This window comes from Aotus nancymaae, unplaced genomic scaffold, assembly GCF_030222135.1.
Source record: "Aotus nancymaae isolate 86718 unplaced genomic scaffold, 86718_ANA_hifiasm-v0.15.2.pri h1tg000059l, whole genome shotgun sequence".
Classification (NCBI taxonomy): domain Eukaryota; kingdom Metazoa; phylum Chordata; class Mammalia; order Primates; family Aotidae; genus Aotus; species Aotus nancymaae.
The window spans coordinates 51,137,448-51,162,532 of NW_026988473.1; the positions used below are offsets into that span (position 1 = coordinate 51,137,448).

The 25,085-nt window shown below is 44.8% G+C and overlaps 1 protein-coding gene across 18 annotated transcripts in view; it reads left to right on the plus strand.

Moving 5' to 3' along the window:
- The window catches only part of DENND2B (DENN domain containing 2B), a 205,787-nt gene that overhangs the window by 134,920 nt on the left and 45,782 nt on the right, over positions 1-25,085 (plus strand). For 17 of the 18 annotated variants that reach the window (XM_012456708.3, XM_064365206.1, XM_064365200.1 and 14 more), the window contains one exon: positions 14,297-14,401. In XM_012456708.3, coding sequence (XP_012312131.2) covers positions 14,322-14,401 — 80 coding nt within the window. In that variant the 5' untranslated portion in view covers positions 14,297-14,321. Of the gene's footprint in view, positions 1-2,362; positions 2,464-14,296; positions 14,402-25,085 lie in introns of those variants that run through there. The other variant, XM_012456711.2, reaches the window with a different exon arrangement.

Consider the following 25,085-nt stretch of genomic DNA (forward strand, 5'->3'; position numbering starts at 1 on the left):
TCTTCTCCTACCTTCCAAATTTGAGGAACAAAGGGCTTTCCTCCAAAGGGAAATTGAGCCCTAATGATCTAAGATCTGCAGTTCCAGAGTTACCCTCTACTGCTTCTTTTTCTTTTTTTAAGACTGAGTCTCTATCACATAGGCTGGAGTGCAGTGGTGTGATTTCTGCTCACTGTAACCTCTGCCTCCTGGGTTCAAGCAATTCTTATGCCTCAGCCTCCTGAGCAGCTGGGATTATAGACATTCACCATCATGCCTGGCTAATTTTTGTATTTTTAGTAGAGACAGGGTTTCACCAGGTTGACCAGGCTGGTCTCGAACTCCTGACCTCAAGTGGTCCACCCGCCTTAGCCTCCCAAAGTGCTGGGATTACAGGCTTGAGCCACTGAGCCCAGCCTCTCTATTGCTTCTTAATAACTTTGCTCTGTGGATCTAATGTTCCCAAATCTGCTGAGCTCTGCATCCTGCTTGCTATATTTAAACTTTTTGTTAAAGTATACAATACAACATGAATGTATATATGTATCCAACTCAACAAATTTTTACAATTAACCCATGTAACCAACACCCAGATCAAGATACAGACTATTATCAATATCCCAGAATCTCCCTCCAGTCTTCCTGTGGGTAACCACTCTCCTGATTTCTAGTAGCATAGATTTATTTGTGGGTTTTTAATATTTTATTTTTAATTTTTAAAAAATAGAGACGGGGTTTCATCATGTTGGCCAGGATGGTCTCGATCTCCTGACCTCATGATCCACCCGCCTTGGCCTCCCAAAGTGCTGGGATTACAGGCGTGAGCCACTGCACCTGGCTATTTTTGGGTTTTAATTTTTTTTTTTTATAAATAGGTTCATCTAGTATGTATTCTTGGTTTCTGGCTCTTTTATTCAGAATAATGGAGAGATTTATCCATGTTGTTGTGTGTGGCTGTAGATGTTCATTCTTATTGCAGTATAATAATTATTATGTAAAATACCAAAATTTACCTTCTCTTCTTCTGATTATAAGCACTTGAGTTTTTAGTTTATAGCCATTATGAATAGTGTTATGCACATTCTCATGCTTGTTGTAGTACACATGTGTATGCATTTCTGATGGGCATAAAACTAAGAAAGGAATCGCTGAGTCATGGGGCATACATATATTTAGCTTTAGTATATAGTACCCAACTTTATTCCAAAGTGGTAGTATTGATTTATACTTCCTCTGTCAGTGTTTGAGAATTCCAGTTGCTTCACATCCTTGCCAACCGTAGGTATTTTCTTTTTCATTTTATCCATTCCAGTGGGTGTGTTAATGGTATCACATTGCAGTTATAATTTGCATTTCGTTGATGTCTATTGAAGTTGGATACCTTTTCATATATCTCTCTACTGTTTAGGTATCCTCTCTGGTGAAGTATCTGTTCTATTCTTTTGCCATTTTTCTTTTGAGTTGTTATTTATTTATTTGTGGAAGTTCCTGATGTATTCTGGATATGAGTCCTTGGATGGTCTACTGGGTATATTGTCTTATACTCTGTAGGCTTGCTTTTCACTCTCTGTATGGCATTTGTTAAATGAACAAAGTTCTTATTTAATGTCGTCTAATTTGTCCATGTTTTTCGTTATGGTTATCACTTTCTGTTTCCTTCTGAGAATTCTCTGCTTGCTCCAAGATCTCCTTGACTTTTTCTCATGGTTTTTCTTCCACTTGGTTTTTCTTCTGCCTTCTTTATCTCTTCCAATCCTACAAGACTCAGCCCAGTGCAATTTCCTGTCTCCTCTAGAAGTCCTCCCCAGCATCCATTCTTCCACCTGATTAAGTGCCTTTCTCCTGGCTCCCAGAGCTCTGTGTTCATACCACAATCTTTTTTTTTTTTTTTTATGGTGGAACCCCGTCCCAACTAAAAATATAAAGTTTAGCTGGGCATGATGGCGGGTGCCTGTAATCTTTACTTATCCATCTCAGACAGGGTGGGGAGCTGCTCAGGGCCAAGGACCAGAGAACGTGGCATAGCAGCATAGGGGCCTGGCTGGGAAGATCCCCTCAAAAGGTTCCAGTAAGTAAGTAAATGAAATGCCCTCACCTATCTCTCTTTCTCTACTCCTACACTACTTCCCAGCTTCTCTTAACCTGCTCCCTCTTTTAATGAACGTAAAGATCTTTCACACTCTGGGGGTGTGCTCCAGATTGAGAGTTAACTACAATTACAGTGTTTCAGGGAGGGCTGATCAGCAGTGTCCAAAACAGTAGACATCCGGAAAGGAAGGTGCTGGAATTCATTAAGCCCAGAGAAAGCACCTTTGCACTGTATAATAGGAAAACCATTATAATGTTTTCTTTCTTTTTTTTTTTTTGAGACGGTTTTGCTCTTGTCGCCCAGGCCGGAGTGCAATGGTGTGATCTCAGCTCACCTCAACTTCCGGGTTTCAAGCGATTCTCCTGCCTCACTCTCCCGAGTGGCTGGGATTACAGGCATGCACCACCACGCCCAGCTAATTTTGTATTTTTAGTAGAGACAGGGTTTCTCCATGTTGATCAGGCTGGTCTTGAACTCCCAACCTCAGGTGATCTGCCTGCCTCGGCCTCCCAAAGTGCTGGGATTAAATGGGCATGAGCCACTGAGTCCGGCCTTATAATCTTTTCAGAGAGCAATTTTAGCTGAGTTCTTGGGCTGAAGCCACTCCTGCCCAGAATCGTTTGGGTTTTCACAGAGCGTGGCCCCTTTTGAATTTTCTGAGTGGTTATGGTTGTGTAAGTGGGTCAGACCCTTCACTGGGAAGGCCAGAGGGGACTAGAGATGGGCCTGGACTATTGAGCCCGAGTGCTGTTCACCCTATCTAGGGAGCCAGTTCCAGTTACAAGGTACAGTAGGTGTGAAGGCCCTGGGGTAGGAATGCACCTGGTGTGTTTGAGCACATGGTAAGCAGACAGTGTGGCAGGAGTGGAGAGAGTGAGGGAGAAAGAGTAGTTGAAATGGGGGCAGAGATATAAAAGGGACCCAGACAATGGAGGGCCTCGTAAGTCATTGTAAAGACTTTGGCTTTTACTTTGAGTAATGGGAGCTATGGTTTTGAGAGTTGAGCAGACAAGGTAATGGGAGCCATGATGCTGGTGGGAGTACAGGGAGTACCTGTAATGGGTGTAGCTCATTGGGGGTCTTAGTGAAATTGGAAGCAGAGGCAGCTAAAAGAGTGAGGATGAGGGAGGAGGTGTTGAAGTTGGGAGCTGGAAGGAAAGCTAAATCCCCAGCCCAGAGACTTCCAGTGCTACTGGGCTCTGAGTACCTGCCATTCTTTGTAGATGGCTTCTCACTGGTCTTCATGTTCTCATTACAGAGGTGGGGTGGTCTCCCTAAGCTATAGGTGGGAAAACATAGGTATTAGGATTTTGTCCAGTCTCTTTATCCTTTATTATTTCCTGGTTTTCCTCAGAGAAGGTGCAGCTTGTGGATGGTATGTTTCCTCTATAGCAGAGGAGGCATCTTGTCATCAGTCAGGTTGAACTTAGCTAGGCTAGAGAACGTGGGAAGGGTGAGGAGGTCAGGACTGAGGGTCAGGAAGTAGTTGACATTTGAACTGGGCATTTAGGAAAGAATGGGGGCAGAGGACATTGAAGATAGAAGGAATTGGTTGAACAAAAGCTTGGAGGCATGAACATTCCTGGCATGTGCAGGAAATGTCATCCAGTGAGACGTGGCTGGTCAGAGGGGGGAAGGCACTGCCACGAGATAGGATTGTGGCCTCTGGATCGTCACAATTGCAGGACCCACCACGTTCTCCTTGTCAGAGCGAAAGAGGGCAGTGGTTGGTCCCCAGGAGAGGGTTTTTTATGGGTCAGGCTTCCAATCTGCCTTCTTTTTCCAAGTGCTGACAAGACATTGGGCAGAGTAGGTGCCATTGTCCTGACAGAGCTAGGATAAGCCACTTGCTGAGAGGCTGAGTTTCCAGAATGGCAGACACAGCATGCCAAGGTTTTTAAAACTATCTGAGAAACAACCAGATTTCCTTTGGTTATAGAAGTCCTCACTCCACTTCAGACTTTCAGGAAGTGTTTAAACCCAGCTTTAAACCTCTGCAGGATCGCGCTGAAGTGGAGAAGGACCATCTGGCAGGAAAAGGGATTGAAAAATGGTTGAGGTTGAAAAAGCAGACTTAAAGGGCTTTCTTTGAGGAGGAGGGTTGGGAAAGAGGATGTGGGAATGATAAGTGGACAGTGAAGAGATGGAAAACGTTCTTGCTTTTTTTTCTGATTATTATGCAACAACAAAAAATTGTCTTTTCCTGAGGCTGATTGAGGGAGATTTCAGCCTCACAGGGACCTGTGAAAACACCCACCCATCCTCTGACCTCCCAGCAAAACAAGTGTTGGTTCCTCTCCACTTGACCAGACTCACTAACCCTGCTACATTTTTACTTGAAGGACTTTCTGGACCTGGGGCTGGAATGGAAAAGATCTAAGACACGAGGTGTATAGAAGTAGTGAAGGAGAAAAGGGGGTTGCTGTTTTGTAGGGAATGAGACTGTCTTGAGAAAATCCTTCCTAGCACCCTTTTCTTCTTCTTTTTTTGTTTTTTTTATAGAGACAGGGTCTTACTCTGTCACCCAGGCTGGAGTGCAGTGTCATGATTATAACTCACTGTAGCCTTGGACTCCTGGGCTCAAGTGATCCTCCTACCTCAGGTTCTCAAGTAGCTGGCACTACAGGTGTGTGCCACTATGCCCTGCTAGTTTTTTATTTTTAATAAAGACAGGGTCTCTCTCTGTTGCCTAGGCTGGTCTCAAACACCTGGGATCTAACAATCCTCCTGCCTCCGCCTCCTGAAGCGCTGGGATTACAGGTGAAAGCTCACATTTTTGAGAACCTTGGTTTTGATACTTAAAAGACACTTAATCTAAGATCACTGAAGTTTGCAGCAGCTCTGGGTTGTGTGTGCAGGTGGGGGGAAGGGAGGTATGGCAGGGAGAGAATGGAGGCAGCACCGAGAAGATAGAATGAAAGGGGCCATAACTGTTTCTCTTTCTTCGTCTGTTTCTAGGAGCCCTTTTATCCCTTTGAGAACCAGGCAAGTAGTGGATCAGTTGGGAGGGGCTGTGCCTTCTGCTTATAGCATTGGTGTGCTTAGCTCTTTCTAGGAAGCAGGGGAGCTTTTCCACAGCAATTTAGCAGGGGCCTCGCTGCTTCAGGAGGAACAGGGGCTGATGTGAGGATTCAGAAGACACAGTGCTGAGGGTGAGGTTGAAGTCCCATGGGGGGAAGGATCATTGCATTTGTTAAGCCTCTTAGAGTCTGAGTGCCAGTACCGGTTGCTGAGACTCTTGGCAGCCCTCCGATGGGGAGCTGTCAGTCTGTTCCTCGTGTCCTTGGCCAGGGCCCATGGAAGCGGAGAGGTGCAGGAAGGAGTCAGCAAGAAGGTAAAGAGAGTCTGAGGTGGTGGTTGCTGGGCAGGATGAGTAGGCAGGTTGGCCCCGGAGCAGTCAGGCGACAGCTGCACACGGTAGGGTCATTGTACTGCTGGCAGTCTCCTGGCCTTCACCAGGTTCTCAGAACACACACAGGAGCCCCGCCCCCTTTCCCGCCTTCTCTGTCGCTTTAGGCTGCTGCCTAAGCTTTGACTTCCACATCAGCAGAATTGCTTAGGAAAGTAGTGGAACATAGATGTAGCAGAAATTCTCTCAAGTGGTTGAGAAGTTTCCTTTTTTCTGGGCATCTTGACTTCTTACCTGGGCTATAAAGCAGGGTGCTGGGCAATGCTTACGTTTCCTCTCAGTGGCGACCTGAACCTCAGCAGAATGAGAGGCTTTCCTCCAAATGCTTGCATTTCTTCCTCATCGCTCAGGGCTCAGTGTCTCCTGCTTCAAGAGCAAGGCATACTGTCACATCCACGGTTACGCCTGCAGAAGAGTATCCAATAGACATTTAGAAATGTCACCTAAACAAGGACAGCTAGATTTTTTGCTCTAGAATAGGAAGGTTCACTCTTAGAGGTGGGGCACCCCTCGGAAAGAGCTCCCTTCAGTGACTGACCTCTCATCGGTCCCTCCTTGGACTTTTGAGAGAGCTTCTGTGGATCAGGTGATGGGATCGGGTCAGAGGGAGAAGGAGCACTCAGGATGCTAGACAGAGTTGCCAGGTGAATGCTGGACTGAGCAAAAGCTGTCAGCCTTCCAGGAGGTCTTTCTTCCTGTGGCAGCGAGGGCAATAGATGGGGGTTTCAAGCAGCAAGGAGGCTGTGCCCTGTACTGCTCCTGCCCGGCCACCCTGGAGGTTTTGTGTGGCTGCTCCTAACACCGTGCCTCCTAACCCTTCCTGCTGGGACGCAGGCTGGAGAGCTGTGACACTTACTTGTTGGCTGGGAGGTCAGGTTGCAGCCGAGTGGAGAGGACCAGGAGGAGGCCATGGATGAGGAAGCACAGTGCTGCAGTGGAGGGGGCCCGCTGTGTCTAACTGGGCCACTTGTGCTCAGCTCTGGCCAACTGTTGTCATACAGGAGTGCAGACAGTGATGGCAAATTTTCTCATTATTCAGAAGAAGCTAGAATCTGAATATTTCTTTGTACTCACCTGTGTTCTAAAGTTTGACAACTAATTCAAATGATTTAAAAATTAAAGGAAGGCCAAACGAGACGTGTTTTTGCTTCTGCAGACAACAAGCGTATGACTTCTGGTATAAACGCTTTTTCCCAGGAGTTTAGAAATGCGGAGAAAGCAAGCAAAGAGATTGTTAGCTACCATGGTGTGTGGCAGGAAGAGTCATTTTGACATACGGGAAGATGGAGCACACCTGGAGACTGAACAGAGCTTAGATGAGCCATTAGTAGTGCTTTCGTGGGATCTTGTGGTGTATGCGTGTTTTTTTGTGGTTGAGGGTCATTGGTTCTCTGCGTGGTGGAAGAAGCCAAAGGGATGTGGGAGGAGGAAGAGGAACTGAGTGTCCATCTTTTAGCTGTTCATAGCTAGGCAGATTCTTGGGAAGATGGTGAGTCGTGACCCCTCTAAGTCCCTAGACAACATGCTGTGGGACATAAGTTTTTGCACTTAAGGGCATATAAGCTTGGTTTAAAGCGCTTACTAAAATGCAGATTCCTAGGCCCTGTCCCCACAGATTCCCAGTCGGGAGGTGGGGCCTGGGGCTATGCATTTTAAAGCATCCCATCAATGTTAAAGTAGTGGACAGTGAAGTGAGACAGAGCTGGATCTACATTCCTGCTCTGTTCCTTCACTAGGTGAGTGATCTTGAGCCAGTCATTTAATTTCTCTGAGTTTAAATGTCCTAATCAGAAAAATGAGACTGTATTATCACTACCTTGTAGAATGGTGAGAACTAAATTAGAAGACAGTTGGAGGCAGTACAGGGTCCTGGCTCAGAATCAGGGTACCGGTGCAGGCCACCTGGGCACAAATCCCTGCCTTGCCCCTGTCTAGCCATGTGACTTGGAGCAAGCTAGTTCACTGTTCTCTGTCTTGGTTTCCTTGATAAAATATAACTAGCCCTGTGAAATATTAACGGTAGCCACTTCACAGGGTTGTTAAAGGGTTAAATGGCTTACTGCACATGAGGTGCTTGTAACTCTAGCTGTTATCATTACATGTATAAAAACTCTAGCAGCGTGTCTCATAATAAATGCTCCTTTGCTTTTCCTTAGGTCCCCTTACTGTGGGTAACAGATTAAGGCTAAATTCAAATGTCACCTCCTGATGAGGTCTTCCTGGAGTCCACTTTTTACTTTCTTGTTTCCCTTCATAGTTAGCTTCTCCAGGGCAGGGACTGTGTACTTTCCATGTTAATATCCTAGCACCTTGCACAGTGCCTGATGTAGAGTCAGTGAATTGAATGATAGTACTAGGGAGTCTGAAAAATGACTCAGACTGGGGAATGGAGAGGTTGTCTTCCAAATACCTAGGGAAGCATGATCTGGAAGAACAAACATTTATTAAGCTTCTATTGCCAGACAGGGCAATCATGGGAGGTAGGTCATGTTGCTATTATGGCTGTTATAGTGACAGAGTGAGTCTTTGAAACTCACTGGAGCAAGGTCACATAGCTAGCAGTTGTCAGAGGCATGGCTGGACTCAAGGCAGGTGTTTTTCCCACTGCCCCTTGGGCCCTGCCACTGTGCCTCTTTGCCTGGATGCAGTTTGTAGAAAAGTTCTAGAGGTACCTTATTCCATTCCTTTCTCTGGATCGTAACTCTTCAGATAGATAGTTGTCTATAATTTGTCAGATCTGTGTTTTTGAGGAACTTTGGATTGATGGTATATGCTAATTGAACAATTTACTTTTCTAAACATGCAGTTCCTGCCTGGACTTTGCCATTGATGGGCCTGGGAACTAGTAAAGAAACCTCTCATCACGCTTGTGTCTCTGCTTCATTCCCATGGGCATTTCCTCTGCTTCAGGAGCGTCTTCTCTCCCTGCATCCTGACTAGCCAGGGTATCAGGGTGAAAGCATAGATGAGGGCCCGGGACTGCTTTTAGGAGGTGGAGAGAAATGTTGTGGCCCACAAAGCCAGAATGCTCAGAGTGGTCAAGCCTGAGATTCGGGCATAAAGGGTTAGCCTGGCCTTCAGCTCCTCAAGTCCCAAATGATTCTCTGACCCTGATAGACCTGGACCAGAGAGAGCAGTTGGTGGGGAGGTTGGTAAGTAGGCATCTCTGTCCTTCTAACCTAGTGCGCCCTTCTGAGGTTCTCAGCAGTGCTGGTTCAAGATGCCTGAATTCCCAGGCCACTTCTGAGAATGGCAGCTGCACCCTTGGAGGGATGTGACTAAGAGTCCCTGTCATGGGCCTGGAAGCAATTTTGTTCTGCTTCTTTCTTGGTTACATCTTCACAGGATTTTTCTTCTTAGCCCACCCAGATGTCAGAGTCAGCCACATTTCTCTTTCTTAGTAAGTTGGCTCTGTGTTCTCATATGCAACTACATGATAGCATTTCAGAGCAGTGAGTCTACCCTCCTAAAAGCAGAAATTCAGGGAAAGAAGGAATATGTTTTTCATCATGTTTTTTTTTCCACATATTTCAGTTTCTGGTCATTCCACAAATCTTTTGCCTTTTCTCCAAGGGCCTGCCCTGGAACTGATGGAGCAGGTCAAGTGTTGTTTTCATGGGTGGTGATGGTTATTGCTACAGTTGAAAGCTGATGCTTAGCAAGTTGATTCCTATAGCACTGTGCTTCCTGAGGACCCTGAGAAATGGCCTGAGAAAATGTCCAGAGGTTGCCTTTTCTCTCCCTTCTCTGTTGCACATATAGCTATATGATATGCCAAGCACTTAACCTGGCACTGGGCTGGTGCAGGTAGAGAGTATCTCACTAGAGCCAGTGTGCATAGATGCCCTGGGGACAAGATTGACTTTATCATTGTCATCATCACCATCACAAATGTTATGCTATTAATATAGACTTAAGTTTATAGGGCCAGGCACAGTGGCTCATGCCTGTAATCCCAGCACTTTGGGAGGCCGAGGTGGGAGGATCACTTGAGATCAGGAGTTCGAGAACAATCTAGGTAACATAGAGAGACCCATCTCGGCCGGGTGCGGTGGCTCACGCCTATAATCCCAGCACTTCCGGAGGCTGAGGTGGGTGTATCACGAGGTCAACGGATCGAGACCATCCTGGTCAACATGGTGAAACCCCGTCTCCACTAAAAATACAAAAATTAGCTGGGCGTGGTGGCACACGCCTGTAGTCCCTGCTACTCGGGAGGCTGAGGCAGGAGAACTGCTTGAACCCAGGAGGCGGAGGTTGCGGTGAGCCAAGATCGCACCATTGCACTCCAGCCTGGGTAACAACAGCAAAACTCCGTCTCAAAAAAACAAAACAAAACAAACAACAAAAAACAACAACAACAACAACAAAAAGAGAAACCCATCTCTACCAAAAAGAAAAAAGTTAGCTGGACTGACTCTACATTCTGAAGGGTAAAAGTGAGGCTCAGAGTTGGTTTCCTTTTTCCAGAAGCATCTGCTATATTCACCTTGGAGGGATGTTTCATTGCTGTCACCATCAGATGATCATTCCCTGTCTGCTGGCTGCTTCCTCTCTTTCCAGCAACCATACAACTCCCTATCACCATTACCAAAACCACAACTGATTGCTTATGCGAAGTTAAAGAAATTAGAGCAGGTCAGGTGCGGTGGCTCACGCCTGTAGTCCCAGCACTTTGGGAGGCCGAGGCGGGTGGATCACAAGGTCAAGAGATCGAGACCATCCTGGCCAACATGGTGAAACCCCGTCTCTACTAAAAATACAAAAAATTAGCTGGGCATGGTGGCGCGTGCCTGTAATCCCAGCTACTCAGGAGGCTGAGGCAGAAGAATTGCCTGAACCCAGGAGGCGGAGGTTGCGGTGAGCCGAGATCGCACCATTGCACTCCAGCCTGGGTAACAAGAGCGAAACTCCGTCTCAAAAAAAAAAAAAAAAAAAAAAAAAAGAAATTAGAGCGAGTACATTTCATATTGAGATTAGGAAAGAAGTCTAAATGGTATCAAGAATTAGGATTTGACTTATTTTTATCATCAAAACCAATCACTTATTTGTACCAAGGTAATAAATAAGATGGTCTCCAGGATTAAGGTCATCAGTGGCCATAAATAAATATGTTTAAATTTCACACCCAGATATACTTCATTTTGGTCAATGTGATGTGAGAATTCCAGTCAGAGTGAGAGAACTACTGTTTGTGAACGGTTCAGCTTCCGTGATGGTGCTGTGTGCCTAGGCTGTGGTGCACATTGACACTGGAAATGTGCTTGATGTGTTGGTTGTGTTGTCTCTCACACCCGCTCTCCAAGGCACTTAAAAATGATTTATTTAGCTCTTAAGTTTCAACATCTATATTGAGATGTAATTAACATTCTGTAAAATTCATTGATATAATGTAATGGTTTTTAATGTATTCACAAGAGTTGCACAACCATTACCGCTATCTAATTCCAGAACGTTTTTATCACCTTAAAAAGAAACCCCACACTCCTATAAGTCATGTCCCATTCTGCCACCCTCGGCCAGTGCTAGGCAGCCCCTGGTTTATTTACTTTCTGTCTATATAGATTTGCCTATTCTGGACGTTTTACTAAAGCGGAATCAAGGTTTATTCATGTTGTAAGAATGTATCAGTACTTTACTCCTTTTTCTGTCTGAGTAATATTCCATTGTATTGATATATACCGCATTTTGTTTATCATCAGTTGGTGGACATTTGGGTTATTTCCACTTTTTGGCTACTATGTGTAGTTCTTTGAGGAACATTTATGTACAAGTGGTTGTGTGGACATATATTTTCATTTTTCCTGAACAGATACCTAGGAGTGGGTCATGCTGGTTTATATGGTAACTCTGAGTATAACTTTTTGAGGAACTACTGAATTATTTTCCAGAGTGGCTGTGCCATTTTACATTTTTACCAGCAAGGAATGAGAGTTCCAATTTCTGTACAGTCTTACTAGCATTTGCTTTTATCTGCCTTTTGTTTTTTTGTTATAGTGGATGTGAGGTAATATCTCATGTGATTTTGATTTGTATTTCCCTAATGACTGATGATGCTGAGCATTGTTTCATGTGCTTATTGGCCAAGTTTATATCTTTGGAGAATTTCTGTGCCAAATCCTTTGTCTACTTTTTTATTATTGAATTGTTAGAATTCTTTATATATTCTGGATACAAGTTTCTTAGCAGATACATGATTTCCAAAAAATGTCTTCCTTTCTTTAGGCTGTCTTTTCACTTTCTTGGTGGTATTGTTTACAGCACAAAAGTTCTTTATTTTGACATAATACAATTCATGACCTTTTTCTTTTGTTTTTTTTTTCATGCTTTTGGTGTTATATCTAAGAAACTGTTGTGTAATCCAATGTCATAAAGATTTACTTCTGTTTTCTTCTAGCTTTGCTTTTGTAATTGTAGCTCTTACATTTAGGGCTATATTACATTTTTACTTTATTTTAAAATATGGTATGTGGTGGGACCCTACTTTATTCTTTTGTATATGGATATCCGGTTTTCTCAGCACAGTTTGTTGAAAAGACTCTTCTTTCCCCACGAATTGTCTTGGCATCCTTATTGAAAATCTATTGAACATGAATGTAAGGAATTATTTCTGGAATCTGGATTCTGTTGTATGGATCTCTGTTTCTATTCTTATGTCAGTACTGCATTGTCTTGGTTGCTTTGTAGTATTTTTTTTTTTAATTGGCAAGTCAGAGACTTCCAACTTTGTTCTTCTTTTTCAAGATTGTTTTGGCTGTCCCGTATCCCTTGCATTTCCATAAAATTTTAGGATCAGTCTGTCAATTTCTGAAAAGAAGCTAGCTGGGATTTTGATGGATATTCTGTTGAGTGTGTAAATCAATTTAGGGAGAATTGCCATCTTAACAATATTAAATTTTCTGATCTATGAACATGATATATCTTTTCATTTTTTATATCTTTAATTTCTTTCAATGATATTTTATAATTTGCAGTATATATGTCTTGCATTTCTTTTATTTTTTATTTCTAAGTGATTTATTATTTTTGCTGCTATTGTTATTGGAATTGTTTTCTTAATTTCATTTTCAGGTTATTCATTGCTAGTATATAGAAATAAAATTGAGGTTTTTTTGGAGATAGAGTGTTGCTCTGTCACCCAGGCTGGAGTGCAGTGGCACGATCTCAGCTCACGGCAACCTCTGCCTCCCAGGTTCGTTACTTTTGTGCCTCAGCCTCCCGAGTACCTGGGATTACAGGCATGCACCACCACGCTTTGCTAAATTTTGTATCTTATTAGAGATGGGAATTTTGCCATGTTGTCTAGTCTGATCTCAAACTCCTGGCCTCAAGGTATCTGCCTGCCTTGGCTTCCCAAAGTGCTGGGATTACAAGTGTGAGTCACTGCTCCTGGCTCAGAATTGATCTTTAATATTGATTTTGTATCCCGCACACTTTCTTGAACTCACTCACCAGCTTAATAGGTTTTTTAGTGTAATCCTTAGGATTTTCTACATACAAAATCATGCCATTTGCAAATGGAGATAATATTACTTCCTTCTTTCCAATCTGAATGTACCCTTAGACTTTAATCTTTGTATTCCTTTTATTATTTGGCATAAAACAGTGTTCCTGAAAGGATACTGTTTTTACCATTGGTGATATGTTAGCTAAGAATATATGGTACACGAACAGACATTTTTTACTCCGTAAATATTTAAATATTTTAATGTATATAACTTTTATTTTAATGGGTATTAGAAAAAATATGATTAGCATTTCTAGCTCCCAATTTCATGATGTATACTCAAATGTTACTTTATCATAATGGTTATCCTTGAACATCTTATTTAAAATAAGATACCCTCCTCACTCTCTTTCGCTCTAAGGTTTTTTTTCTTTCTTTCTTTTTTTTTTTTTTTTTGAGACAGAGTCTTGCTCTGTCACCCAGGCTGGAGTGCAGTGGCAATTTTGGCTCACTGCAACCTCCTCCTTCCAGGTTCAAGCTATTCTCCTGCCTCAGCTTCCCAAGTACCTGCCACCACTCCTGGCTGATTGTTGTATTTTTAGTAGAGACAGGGTTTCACCATGTTGGCTAGGCCGGTCTCGAACTTTTGACCTCAAGTGGATCCACCTGCCTCGGCCTCCCAAAGTACTGACATTACAGGTGTGAGCCACCATGCCTGGCTCTACCTTGCCTAATTTTTTTTCATTCTACTTATCATCACCTTACATATTATGCACAAATGTACACTTATTATCACACCCATGATAATTCATGTGTGCTCATTGTCTGTTTTTCCCCACTGGGATGTAAGCTGCATGAAATTAGAGACTTGGTATTACTCTTTGCTGGATTGCATTTGCCTTGGACATGGGTGCTCAATAAATATTTGTTGAATGAATAGTTTATTGTTTAGGATGAGATTACTGTTTTTTAAGAAAAGGAAGTCAGTTTCAAATGTATTCAAGAAAAATATTGCATAAATAGTATGTCAGGAGGTAGCAAATATGGCAAAAACCATGGACTGTATGGAATGATAGAAGCTGAGGAAACTCTAAGGAATGAGGAGAGAGGGATGGAGATGGAGTTTCTTGGGCTTTTTTTTTTTTTTTTCCCTATGAAGTGATGTTGTTAGCTCACACTCTTCCCTATTCCAAGCCAGGGGTTTCTTGGGGCTCTGAAGCTGTAACACATGGAGTTAACATTACGTGGGAAAATGGTTTCTACCACCTGCCACAGAAACCCTCTCGGCACTTTTGGCGGTCATCTGGAAGATGTTCAGGGTGCTTTTGTCTGCCTGTGGATACTTGGCTTACAGGCGTTGTCTTCTTTGCAGGGCTCTGGGTTTGCAGAGAGCCGAAATGACCATGACTGCCAACAAGAATTCCAGCATCACCCACGGAGCCGGAGGCACTAAGGCCCCTCGGGGGACTCTGAGCAGGTGGGTTGGGGAGCGCTTGTGGGGGGTGGCATCAAGGGACCTCGGTCCTGGGTGGGATCCCTCCAGAATGTAAATAATCATCATCTTGACTGAAAATCATCCAGGTGACTGGTCTAGGCCAGCTTATGCTGACCATTAGGCAGAATATATTTTCTAGTTCTATAAGTTTCCATGTGAGATAGCAAACAGTAGCCTTAAAACCAGCTTTGCTTTGTGCGTAGCATTCCAAGGATGGGGCAGCAAGAAGCAGCTGATGTTCTTCTGGCTGTAGCTTTTTCCCGTGGTGGGGAGAGCTTGAGGCCTGTGCCTAAGCTAAGCTATACTGTAGTGAGGGAGGCTGACCGCACGGGGGTAAGTGTGGATAGGCAGTTATGCATATTAGCACAAACTCCAAGGCAGTCTGGGCTTTATAGGAGTTTAGAGAAACCCTGGATTTCGGGATCATATGGATTTGGTTCAAATCCAAGTTCCAACCACTTACCAAATAGTGAGCTCCCGGAACGTTTTCCTGTGCCCTGTAAAATCTTCATTATTTTATCTGTGAAACAACAATAATGGTAGTTATCTTGCAGAGTTTCTGTAGGAATTAAATGAGATAATATATGTCAGGGCTTAGCGTTATGGCTGACATAAAGCTACTCAATAAATTTTAGCCCCCTTTCTAGGATGAGATCAAAGCTTCCACAACTCACAGATACACAGATAGATGTACATTACTCTCACCAGGGCTTCTCTGATCTTGGCCAAGGCTGGACACTGATGTCCTAAAAGAACCTTTAGTCTCTTTTATTAAAGCTGTGTACCTTTCGTAGCACTTTCTGCTGAATCTCAGGTGGTGGACAGATTTGGCTTGTGGGGCCTCTGGCTCTGGGTTGGATAGCTGTGAGAAGGATGCTCAGCTTTGATTTGCACAGGGCTAGCTCCTTCCTGGATATCTGGCTGTGCAGTGCTAGGTTGAGTCTAACAGGGTCTGGTCAGAGGTTGTGGTAAACGTTTGGTTCATTCAGAGCTGGAGTCCAGATATAGTTGGTATAATAGTGTACGGATATGACCCCTGGGGAGTGACTGTCAGGAAGGAGGCAGGAGTTCCCCACACCATACATACAGGGCCTTGTCCCAGTAGAAACAGTCTGGACGGACTATGCCAAATAGGGGTTGATGGACTCTGACTTGTTAAGTACATAAAACCTTGGGACTTAGCCAAGGAAACTGACTTTCCACTTTGCAGCAGCAAGACTGATAGGAACACCCCCTTGCCCACGCAATCCCTCTAATTTAGACTTGGCTTGGTGGCATAGCAGCTTTCCTGGACTGGGTGAGGCTGGGAATGGCAAGGAACAACTTCTTGGGCAAAGCAGGTGGAGAAACTGACCTCTTCCAGAACATGTTGGTGTCCAAGGCAGAAACAGGTCGAGGTCTCAGAGTCTTTGTCTCCCAGCCTGCTCCTGGGAACCACGTTGCTGGGTTCTTGTCAGCCTGGTGGCATTGTTACCATGAGCTGGCAGATGGAGCTGGGAATTAAGGTTCCCATTTTTTAGAATATCACACGACTGTAGGAGTGAAACAAATATATGTGACTTGTCATTTTATTCGTAATTTTAAAGAAATTGAGTATTTAGGACCTGACATGGAGATTACCATTCCCAGCAACTCTCTACTCTTTTAAATATTCTTTTTTTCCTTCTAATTTTCACTATGCAGGAATGGGGTAGAGGGTGGGAGTTGGCAGTATTTACGTCAAGTTTCAAAGCAGACTTAAGACTTCTGACAGGTGCTTCAGTTTCTATTTGGAGTAGGAGTAAATGCCTTCTTTTTTTTTTTTTTTTTTTTTTGGCCCACCTGCAGCTGTCTTGATTGAGTTATAAAAAGGTGGTGTCATTTTTTTTTTTTTTTTTTTTTTTTTTTGAGACAGAGTCTTGCTCTGTCGCCGAGTGTCTTGGCCCTCAGCTCACTGTAACCTTTGCCTCCCGGGTTCAAGCAATTCCCCTGCCTCAGGCTCCCAAGTAGCTGGGACTACAGGCACCTGCCACCACGCCCAGCTAATTTTTGTATTTTTAGTAGAGACAGGGTTTCACCATATTGGCCAGGCTGGTCTCGAACTCCTGACCTTGTTATCTACCCGCCTCGGCCTCCCAAAGTGCTGGGATTACAGGCATGAGCCACCACGCCCAGCCTTGCCTCCTTACTTCTAAGTGTTTTCAGAAACTGCTCTTCCTTTAGCTTCTCAGCATGCTTGCCATCAAAACATGCTAGATGGTGTTTGTAAATATCTGAGCCTCAGATGTGCCTAAAAAAAGCATCTTTCCTGCCACCCTTCTAAATCTCACTTCCTTCCTACCACATTTCCGCTTCTCTCCTTCCCTCCCTCCTTTCTTTCCTGGGAGTCAGGCTTTTGGTGTGAAGTTGCAGGCCTCTGTGGCTAGTGACACCTTCTCTCAGAGACTACCCCTGGGGGGTAGGCATTATTTAGACATTGTGATCTGGTGATTTCCTTGACTGTCTTCATTCCTGGCCACATCTGGGTGTGTTCTTTGGGCTGAGTAAAACAGTAAATCACCGGTTCAAGGAAGGCATTGCCAGTGAAATCGGAGGGTTCTCCTAGGCATCAGGCTCTGTGCTGGGCACCAGAGGGCAAAGAGGGATGATTCATTCTCATTCTCCAAGGTATTTACAACTTGGAGTGATGATCTTGGCACCTGAATTTCTTAGTTTGACCTTTCAGTAGGTGTTTGTTAGTGACCTGGGGCCCTTTTATCATTGTCAGTACATGAATCCAAGGAGGAGACTCCTCAGTGTGACCAGAGCTTTGGCTGGGGAGGGGAGGGGTGCTGGGGCCTTGGACAGCTGGGCCGTTGACACTTTGGCTACTTTGGGGACCTCCACATCATCCACATGAAGGCAGAGCAGTCCAGTGGTTCTAAGATGCATTTGTATCTAGCTTTAGGGGAAGAGGGAGGTCTGGGTAAGGAAAACTGGTGGGGGTGGGCAGATGGGACCCTGTGTAACTGTCAAGGTATGTATTTGAAGGGCTGTACCCTTAATTTGCGTAAGACTTCACCTGGTGCTACCACAAAGCCAGTCTGGGTTAAAGACCCTGGATTCCATTCCCTAGGTTTTCACAGGTGTGTTACTACTTTATTCCTTCCTTTTCCTTTACAGCTTAGTCTTGATTTGGCAGGAATGTGTAGGAGGAAGAAATCGAAGCTATTCATGTGACCACCTCAGTTTTGTTCTTTGCTGTGTCTTGGTCTCCTGAAGTAGGTTTCCTTGTCTTTGTTTTTGTTGGTGAGGTTGCATAGGCATGCTGTTTCATCCTTACCTGTCAGGTACACTCTCCCCAAGGCTGTTCCCACTTCAGCTCACAAGATATGGCTACATCCAGCTCTGGGGTTCGGGGCTGGGATTCTCAAGCCTCTTCTTAATTCTAGAGGTCAGCCTTTACTGTGTTGGTGTTGATGACCTGGGATGGGACTGGAAGCAGGTTGGTAACTTGCGAAAAAGGAAGTATTATGTTGAGAGCTAATTCAGCTGTGTAGATGGGGTGAACTTTGCCACTTGTTGCTCTCAGGAGATTTCACTTGTGCAGGAAGACCTGGCAGGCCGCCGGGGCTCTTCTCAGAAGACCTGTTGATTTCCTCCACAGCTTCTTCACTGTGAAACTCCAGCACCTGGGTCATTGCAACTTGGAAATAACAGCCTATATCAGCCTTGAGTTTGGGAACTTTGCTTGTGGTAGGTGCTGAGTGTCTGTAAGAATAAATAATTCTAGGACAAGGACTTCGATGTCTTTCTGTGTTCCTAGAGCCTGGAGCAATGCGTGGCACAGAAGCCATTGGCTATTTGTTGATTAGTCAACTAGATAGATGGGAGAGCAGCCTCTTCGAGCATAGTCTGTTGTGCTACTTGAGTCCTTATGATACCTTCCTAATGGGTCATCTCAGCTTTGGACTCTCTCTTCATCTAGTCTATAGATTCTTCAAAAGGCAGAGCTGAAAGGAGGCTTTAGAGCTCATTCAGTCTAACCCATTTGATTTACAGATTGGGAAACTGAGACACAGAAAAGAGGAGGTACTCCTCAAGGATATGGAACTAATAGGAAGAGGAACTCAAGCCTGCCCTTCTTGATCCTACCGTTATTTTATTATCCCACCACATTCCCTTCCTATGAGCATTCCTGGGATCTTCCTGCCCCAAAAGTACTGCTATCCATGATAAAGTCAAGCTTAGCCTGGTTTGTAGGGCGTTTTCAGGATCTGGCCCTGGTCTTTCTTTCTGCCCTAATAGTTCACTGTTCTCTAATGCAAACTTTGCGTTTCTGCCGGTCTAGATGCAAATGTTCGCTTCTCTTCCAGTGCTTGTCTTGATCACCCAGCTAAGACAAATCCCTGTCCCCTGTGCATTCACTCAGAATCTTTGGTTTAAAACGGCCAAATGACACTTATCATATAATATCTCATAGGATCAATATTTGCGTGGGTCTTATTTCCCTTACTCAGAACTCTTTGGAGGCCCAATACATTCTGTTTGGATGTTAGAGTTGGAAGGGTTCTTGAGATATATCTGGCTCAGTAACTTACATTACAAATGAGGAAGCTGGAGCCCACATAGCTAATTGGCAGTGGAGCCATAATTTCAACTCACATTTGCAGGTTTTTATACAGAGGGTGGCCTCAGTTTGTGATATGGTGAAATCCAGAGACGTCTTGAGGTTCCATGGCCAATGTGTAGGTAACATTAGATCATGGAAAAGCTAAGAGCTTAAAGAGAAGAATAATCTTCTGAGTAGCTCTGGGTAAAAGATAATGCTGCAGGGCCTGTCCTGGCCATGGCAGGCCCCCCTCAGGAGGACCTGTGGCCACAGCCCCTGTTACCCAAGATGCTGCCTCGAATCCAACCTTGATGCTGTCAGTACTGGTCTGGTTATTTATTTGTGTGTAACAAATGACCCCAAACTTAGTGGCTTAAAATAAAATTTACTGCTCACCAATTGGAATTTTGGTAGGGCTCAGCAGGGAAAGCTTGTGTCTATTCCTTGCAGCATCAGTTGGGGTAGCTTGAAAGTTGTGGGTGACTCAATGGCTAGGGGCTGATATCATCCGAAGGCTTGCATGTGTGACAGTTGATGCTGGTAGTCAGCTGCGACTTCAGCTGGGGAACACCTGCATGTCACCTCCACACTTGGCAGCATGCCTTCATAGCATGATATTTGGGTTCCGAGAGTAAGAATCCCAAGAAAACAGAGCAAAAATGCATGGCATTTTAGTGATCTAGCCTCAAAAGTCAGATAGTTTATCTTCTATTGTACTGTGTTAAGACGGTAACAAAGGGCTGCCTAAGCTCAAGAGAAGGGAAGAGAATTTCCACCACCTGATAAGAGGAATATCAGCATCTCTTTATAAGACGGTATGTGGAATGGGACAGCTTGTGGTACCTATATTTGGAAAATACAGTCTGCCACAGTCTGCCCTCTGGGCACAACAATTCATGTCTTTCCCAGATGCAAAATACACTCAATCTCTCCCCTAAAATCTCAGGTCTCATCTTATTCATGACATCAGCTTGAAGTCTGTTACAATGGACTCTGTCACCAAAATCAACTCCAGAAAAGGCTGGGTGCAGTGGCTCACACCTATAATCCCAGCACTTGGGGAGGCTGAGGCAGGCGGATCACTTGAGCCCAGGAGTTTGAGACCAGCCTGGGCAACATGGGAAAAACCCATCTCTACAAAAAATATAAAAATTAGCTGGATGTAGTGGTGCACACCTGTGGTCCCAGGTACTCTGGAGGTTGGGGTGGGAGGATCACTTAAGCCCAGGAATTCAAGACCAGCCAGAAACCCTCTCTCTACCAAAAATAAAAAAGTTGGCTGGATGTGGCGGTCCATGCCTGTAGTCCCAGCTACTCTGGAGGCTAAGGCCGGAGGATTGCTTGAGCCTGGGAGGTGGAGGTAGCAGTGAGCCAAGATTGCACTGCACTTCAGCTTGGGCATAGAGTGAGACCCTGTCTAAAAAAAAAAATCAGGTTCAGATGTAGATGAGACTTTTGGGGCACAGGTTCATTCCTTCTGTGCAGCTCCTTGAATGTTGCTTCTTGCTGTGAAGACCTGTAAATTAAACAGAATATATATCTGCTACCCAAAATATACTGGTGTGACAGGCCTAAGGTAACCACTGAATATGCTTCTTTTCAAAAAGGGGAAAACAAGAGGCACCCAGCAGTCACCGGTTTGATGTGTTTCTCATATTCAGCGAGGCATCTGTTGCTAATTCTTTGACTAGCTGTTGGTTCATTTACCTTGTCTCTAGCTGCGCCCTCTGGGCTTTTGGTTCTGCCCTCTAACTCATCTTTTCTTTTCCATAAAAGTAGCTCATGGCCGGGCACGGTGGCTCACATCTGTAATCCCTGCACTTTGGGAGGCCGAGGCGAGGGGATCACAAGGTCAAGAAATTGAAACCATCCTGGCCAGTGTGGTGAAACCCCATCTCTATTAAAACATACAAAAATTCGCTGGGTATGGTAGTGTGTGCCTGTAGTCCTAGCTACTCGGGAGGCTGAGGCGGGAGAATTGCTTGAACCCAGTAGGCGGAGATTGCAGTGAGCCAAGGTTGCACCATTGCACTCCAGCCTGGTGCCTGGCGACAAAGCCAGACTCTGTCTCAAAAAAAAAAAGTAGCTCATTACTACAGGTAAGTAGTTTTCTCCATCTGCTTCATGCGCGTAATACATTAAGGGTCCCAAGTCTTTTCTTCATTTTGTACTGTCTCTGTTCTTTTTACTCCAAGCTGATATACTACCTTTAAACATTTTATGGGTTTCTTATGAATCATTTTATAATCCATTATAATAGCAAAAAGCACGCATGCAAATCACTTCAAGATAAGCCCCTTGGCCAGGTGCAGTAGTTCATACCTGTAATGCTAGCACTTTAGGAGGCTGAATTGGGAGGATTGCTTGCACCCAGCAGTTTGAGACCAGCTGGGCAATATAGTGAGACCCTATCTCTACAAAAAAAAAATCAGGCATGGTGGTGCACACCTGTAGTCCCAGCTACTCTGGAGGCTGAGGTGGGAGGATCACCTGAGCCTGGGAGGGTGAGGCTGTAGTTACTACTCTAGCCTGGGAGCCAGACCTTGTTTCAAAAAAAAAAAAAAAAAAAAAAAAAACCAGATAACCCTCTCTCTACTTTGATTTGGATTTCTTGTGAGATTGCTATGGGACAAAGGTTTTTAAGATTCTTAGGAGCCTTATTGTCTTCAGAGAGGATTTGCAGGACCCACTTGTAAGATACTTAGGAGGCCTTTTGTCTGTCTGTTCTATGAGGCAACACTTTTTTTTTTTTTTTTTTTGAGACGAAGTCTCACTCTGTCGCCCAGGCTGGAGTGCAGTGGCATGATCTCGGCTCACTGCATCCTCTGCCACCCAGGTTCAAGTGATTATCCTGCCTCAGGCTCCCAAGTAGCTGGGATTACAGGCATAAGCCACCACACCTGGCTAATTTTTGCATTTTTAGTAGAGATGGCATTTTGCCATGTTGACCAGGCTGGTCTCAAACTCCTGACCTCAGGTGATCCACCCACCTTGGCCTCCCAAAGTGCTGGAATTATAGGCATGAGCCACCATGCCTGGCCAATTTTGGGGGTCTTACCAAAGGGTTTTTCAGTCTTACTTTAGATTTTTTTTTTTTAACAGATTTATTGAGGGACAATTAAAGTACAATAAATTATGTAATTTAAAGTGTACAGTTCTCTCTCTCTCTCTGTGTCTCTCTGTCTCTCTTTCAATAAAACCATCACCACAATCTGGAAGCCATTTCTTAATTTGAGAATTTTTTCCTGCCTAGAGAGACTGGCAGTGAAAACAGTTTTATTTTCTGACCCAACAGACCCTTTCTCATTTGTGATTCCTTTACATTTTAACAACGAAACAGCTCCTTCCTAGCTTACCTCTTTTCTCTTTTTACTGCAGGCAGCTAGAGCAAGTCAGATGGCACTTTCAGCACTATGCCTACAAATCCCCTTAGCTAGTTCATCAGATTAATTAGCTATATTTCCTATTATCTATGTTAACCACAGGTGATAAACTTTTCAATACTATGAGGGTTCCCTTTCCTCTAGCTTCCAATAGCATTTCCTTACTTTCCATTAAGCCTCTACTGACAGCCTAGAAGTCACTGTTGTAAGATTTTGTTTCAGTAGCACCTCTCTTGCAGGTACCAAAATGTATTCCAGACATCTACTGCCATCTACCCCCTGCCAAAAAAAAGATGTAATGGCATAAAACAACCATGTTCTCATGCTCCCAGACTCCATGGATTAGGAATTCAGACAGAGCACTGCAGGGATGGCTTGCACCTGCTCCATGATGTCTGTCTTGGCTAAAAAGAATTCAAGGCTGGCTGGGCACAGTGGCTCACGCTTGTAATCCCAGCACTTTGAGAGGCGAGGTGTAAAGATCACTTGAGTCCAGGAGTTCAAGACCAGGCTGGGTAACGTAGCAAGACCCTGTCTCTACAAAAAATAGTAATAATAATAAATTTAGCTGGGTGTGCTGGAATGTATCTGTGGTCCCAGCTACTCATAAAGCTGACGTGGGAGGCTCACTAGAGCCCAAGAATTCAAGGCTGCAATGAGCTAAGATCTTGCCACTGCACTCCAGCCTGGCAACAGAATGAGACACTGTCTCTAAAAAAAATAAAAATAAAAAATAAAGACTTCAAGGCTTAGGGTGGCTCAATGGCTAGGGGCTGGTTATCAGCTAGAGATGTCTTCACCCCATGTCTTGGGGATGCTGCCTGTTGCTGGGACTTTACCTGAGACTGCCAGCCAGAACACCTGCATGTACCCTTTCCACATGGCCTGGGCTTGCTCTTAACATGGGAGACAGGAATTAGGAGCTGCTGACTTCTTTAGGCCTTGGCCTGAAAAGTAGTACCACATTATTGGTATTGTATGCTTGATTGATAGCATACAATACAAATAATGTGCCCAGATTTAAGAGGAGGGGTTATTTTGACAAGAGGCATGTCAGAGAATTTGGGGGCCACGTTTTAAAACCACCACAAGTGCCACTGGCATGGTTTCCTGGAATTGGATCTGCCTCCCTCTTGGCTTTGTCTAATGCCTGGCTCTGCTTTATACAGCAGCCCAGTCTTTACTGGGCGAGGGCACTGGGGATGTTCCTGCCGGGCATCAGTAAGGAACATGCCGGGCATCATTAAGCCCTCAGAGGGGGCTTCTGCAGTGTCAGTATTCTCTCTGTGTTCACGGCCACTGCTACTTAGAGGGCTCGGGGTTCCCTCCCAGAGAAGAGCTCAGCAGTCTACTTGGCGCTTCCTTAGAAATCAGCTTAGGGGCAGACAGGTGTGGCTTCCGTAGATTCTTAGAGGTGCTTTCTGGAGGTGAAAAGGCAACTAAATTTATGCTGTGACTCTCACTACCTTTCACTTCCCCTGACAAGCTGTAGGGACCTGGAGAATCCCTATAGATGGTGGCCTAGATATAGCCCCAGTTGGGGACTGAGGCTGCCCTGGACTCTGTTGGAGGCTCGCAATTGTTTGAGATGCTTGCTTTGGGAGCAAGAAAGCCAAGTTGTGAGTATCACTCTGTCCTTTGGCTTATTTTTTTTTTTGTATTTTAGTAGAGAAGGGGTTTCACCGTGTTGCCCAGGCTGGTCTCAACCTCCTGAACTTAGGCAATCCACCTGCCTCGGCCTAGCACTCCCAAAGTGCTGGGATTACAGGCATGAGCCACCGTGCCCAGCCCCTTTGGCTTTCTATCAGGACTTTTCTGGAGTGGGATGCCTGTGTCTTGTTACTGGGTAAGCTTCTGCTCTAGGCTGGGGAGCAAACTCTTGGACTTGCTGACTCAGGCAGCCTTCCTCCATTTTCTCCTCCTTCATGCTCAGCGTGTGGCCTTGGGTAGCACAGTGAGAATGCCATCCCCAGAGTTGGGGCAGTCACTGAGTGGCAGGAGAATGGTGATGCCGCTAAGCCAACAGGGCCCTTAGTTGAGAAGCCCGAGGATGCTGAATGGCAGGCCACCATCCAGGCAGTTTCATTTGAAGCAGGCTGGACATAGCTTAGTAGGGTTGGAAGTGTATTGGACACTGAGCCCTGTAGAACCTTCACCTGCAGACAGGCTCACTTCATGGCCTTCATAGCACATCCTGGTGTCTCTGAGGCTGTTTCCAGGACTACTAGGACTTTTTCCCAACGAGCTCCAGCTTGGTCCCTTCTTGTTACTAACACTTGTAGTAGCCCTGTGACCAGAAAAAGCAGAGCACCTTGGGGCATGCTGAGTTCATCAAAGACTAAAGATAGCCTTTCCTCCAAAAGAGTTCCTCGGGGAACCTGACAATTTGTAGAGCATCCTTTAGCACAGATACTTCCTGTTGTGTTACGGAAGAGGGGCCTGCGTCACTAACCCAGGGATTGGGGCATGTTCATATGAGACACTACCAGAGGGAATATTGTACACTTTTCACTCTCACTTTCTGTCTACGTGCATGTGCACACATACACATGATGCTTTTTCTTTCCTTTTTTTTTTTGAGACGGAATCTTGCTCTGTACCAGGCTGGAGTGCAGTGGTGCAATCTTGGCTCACTGCAGCCTCCACCCCCAGGGTTCAAGGGATTCTCCTGTCTCAGCCTCCTGAGTAGCTGGGACTACAGGCACATGCCACC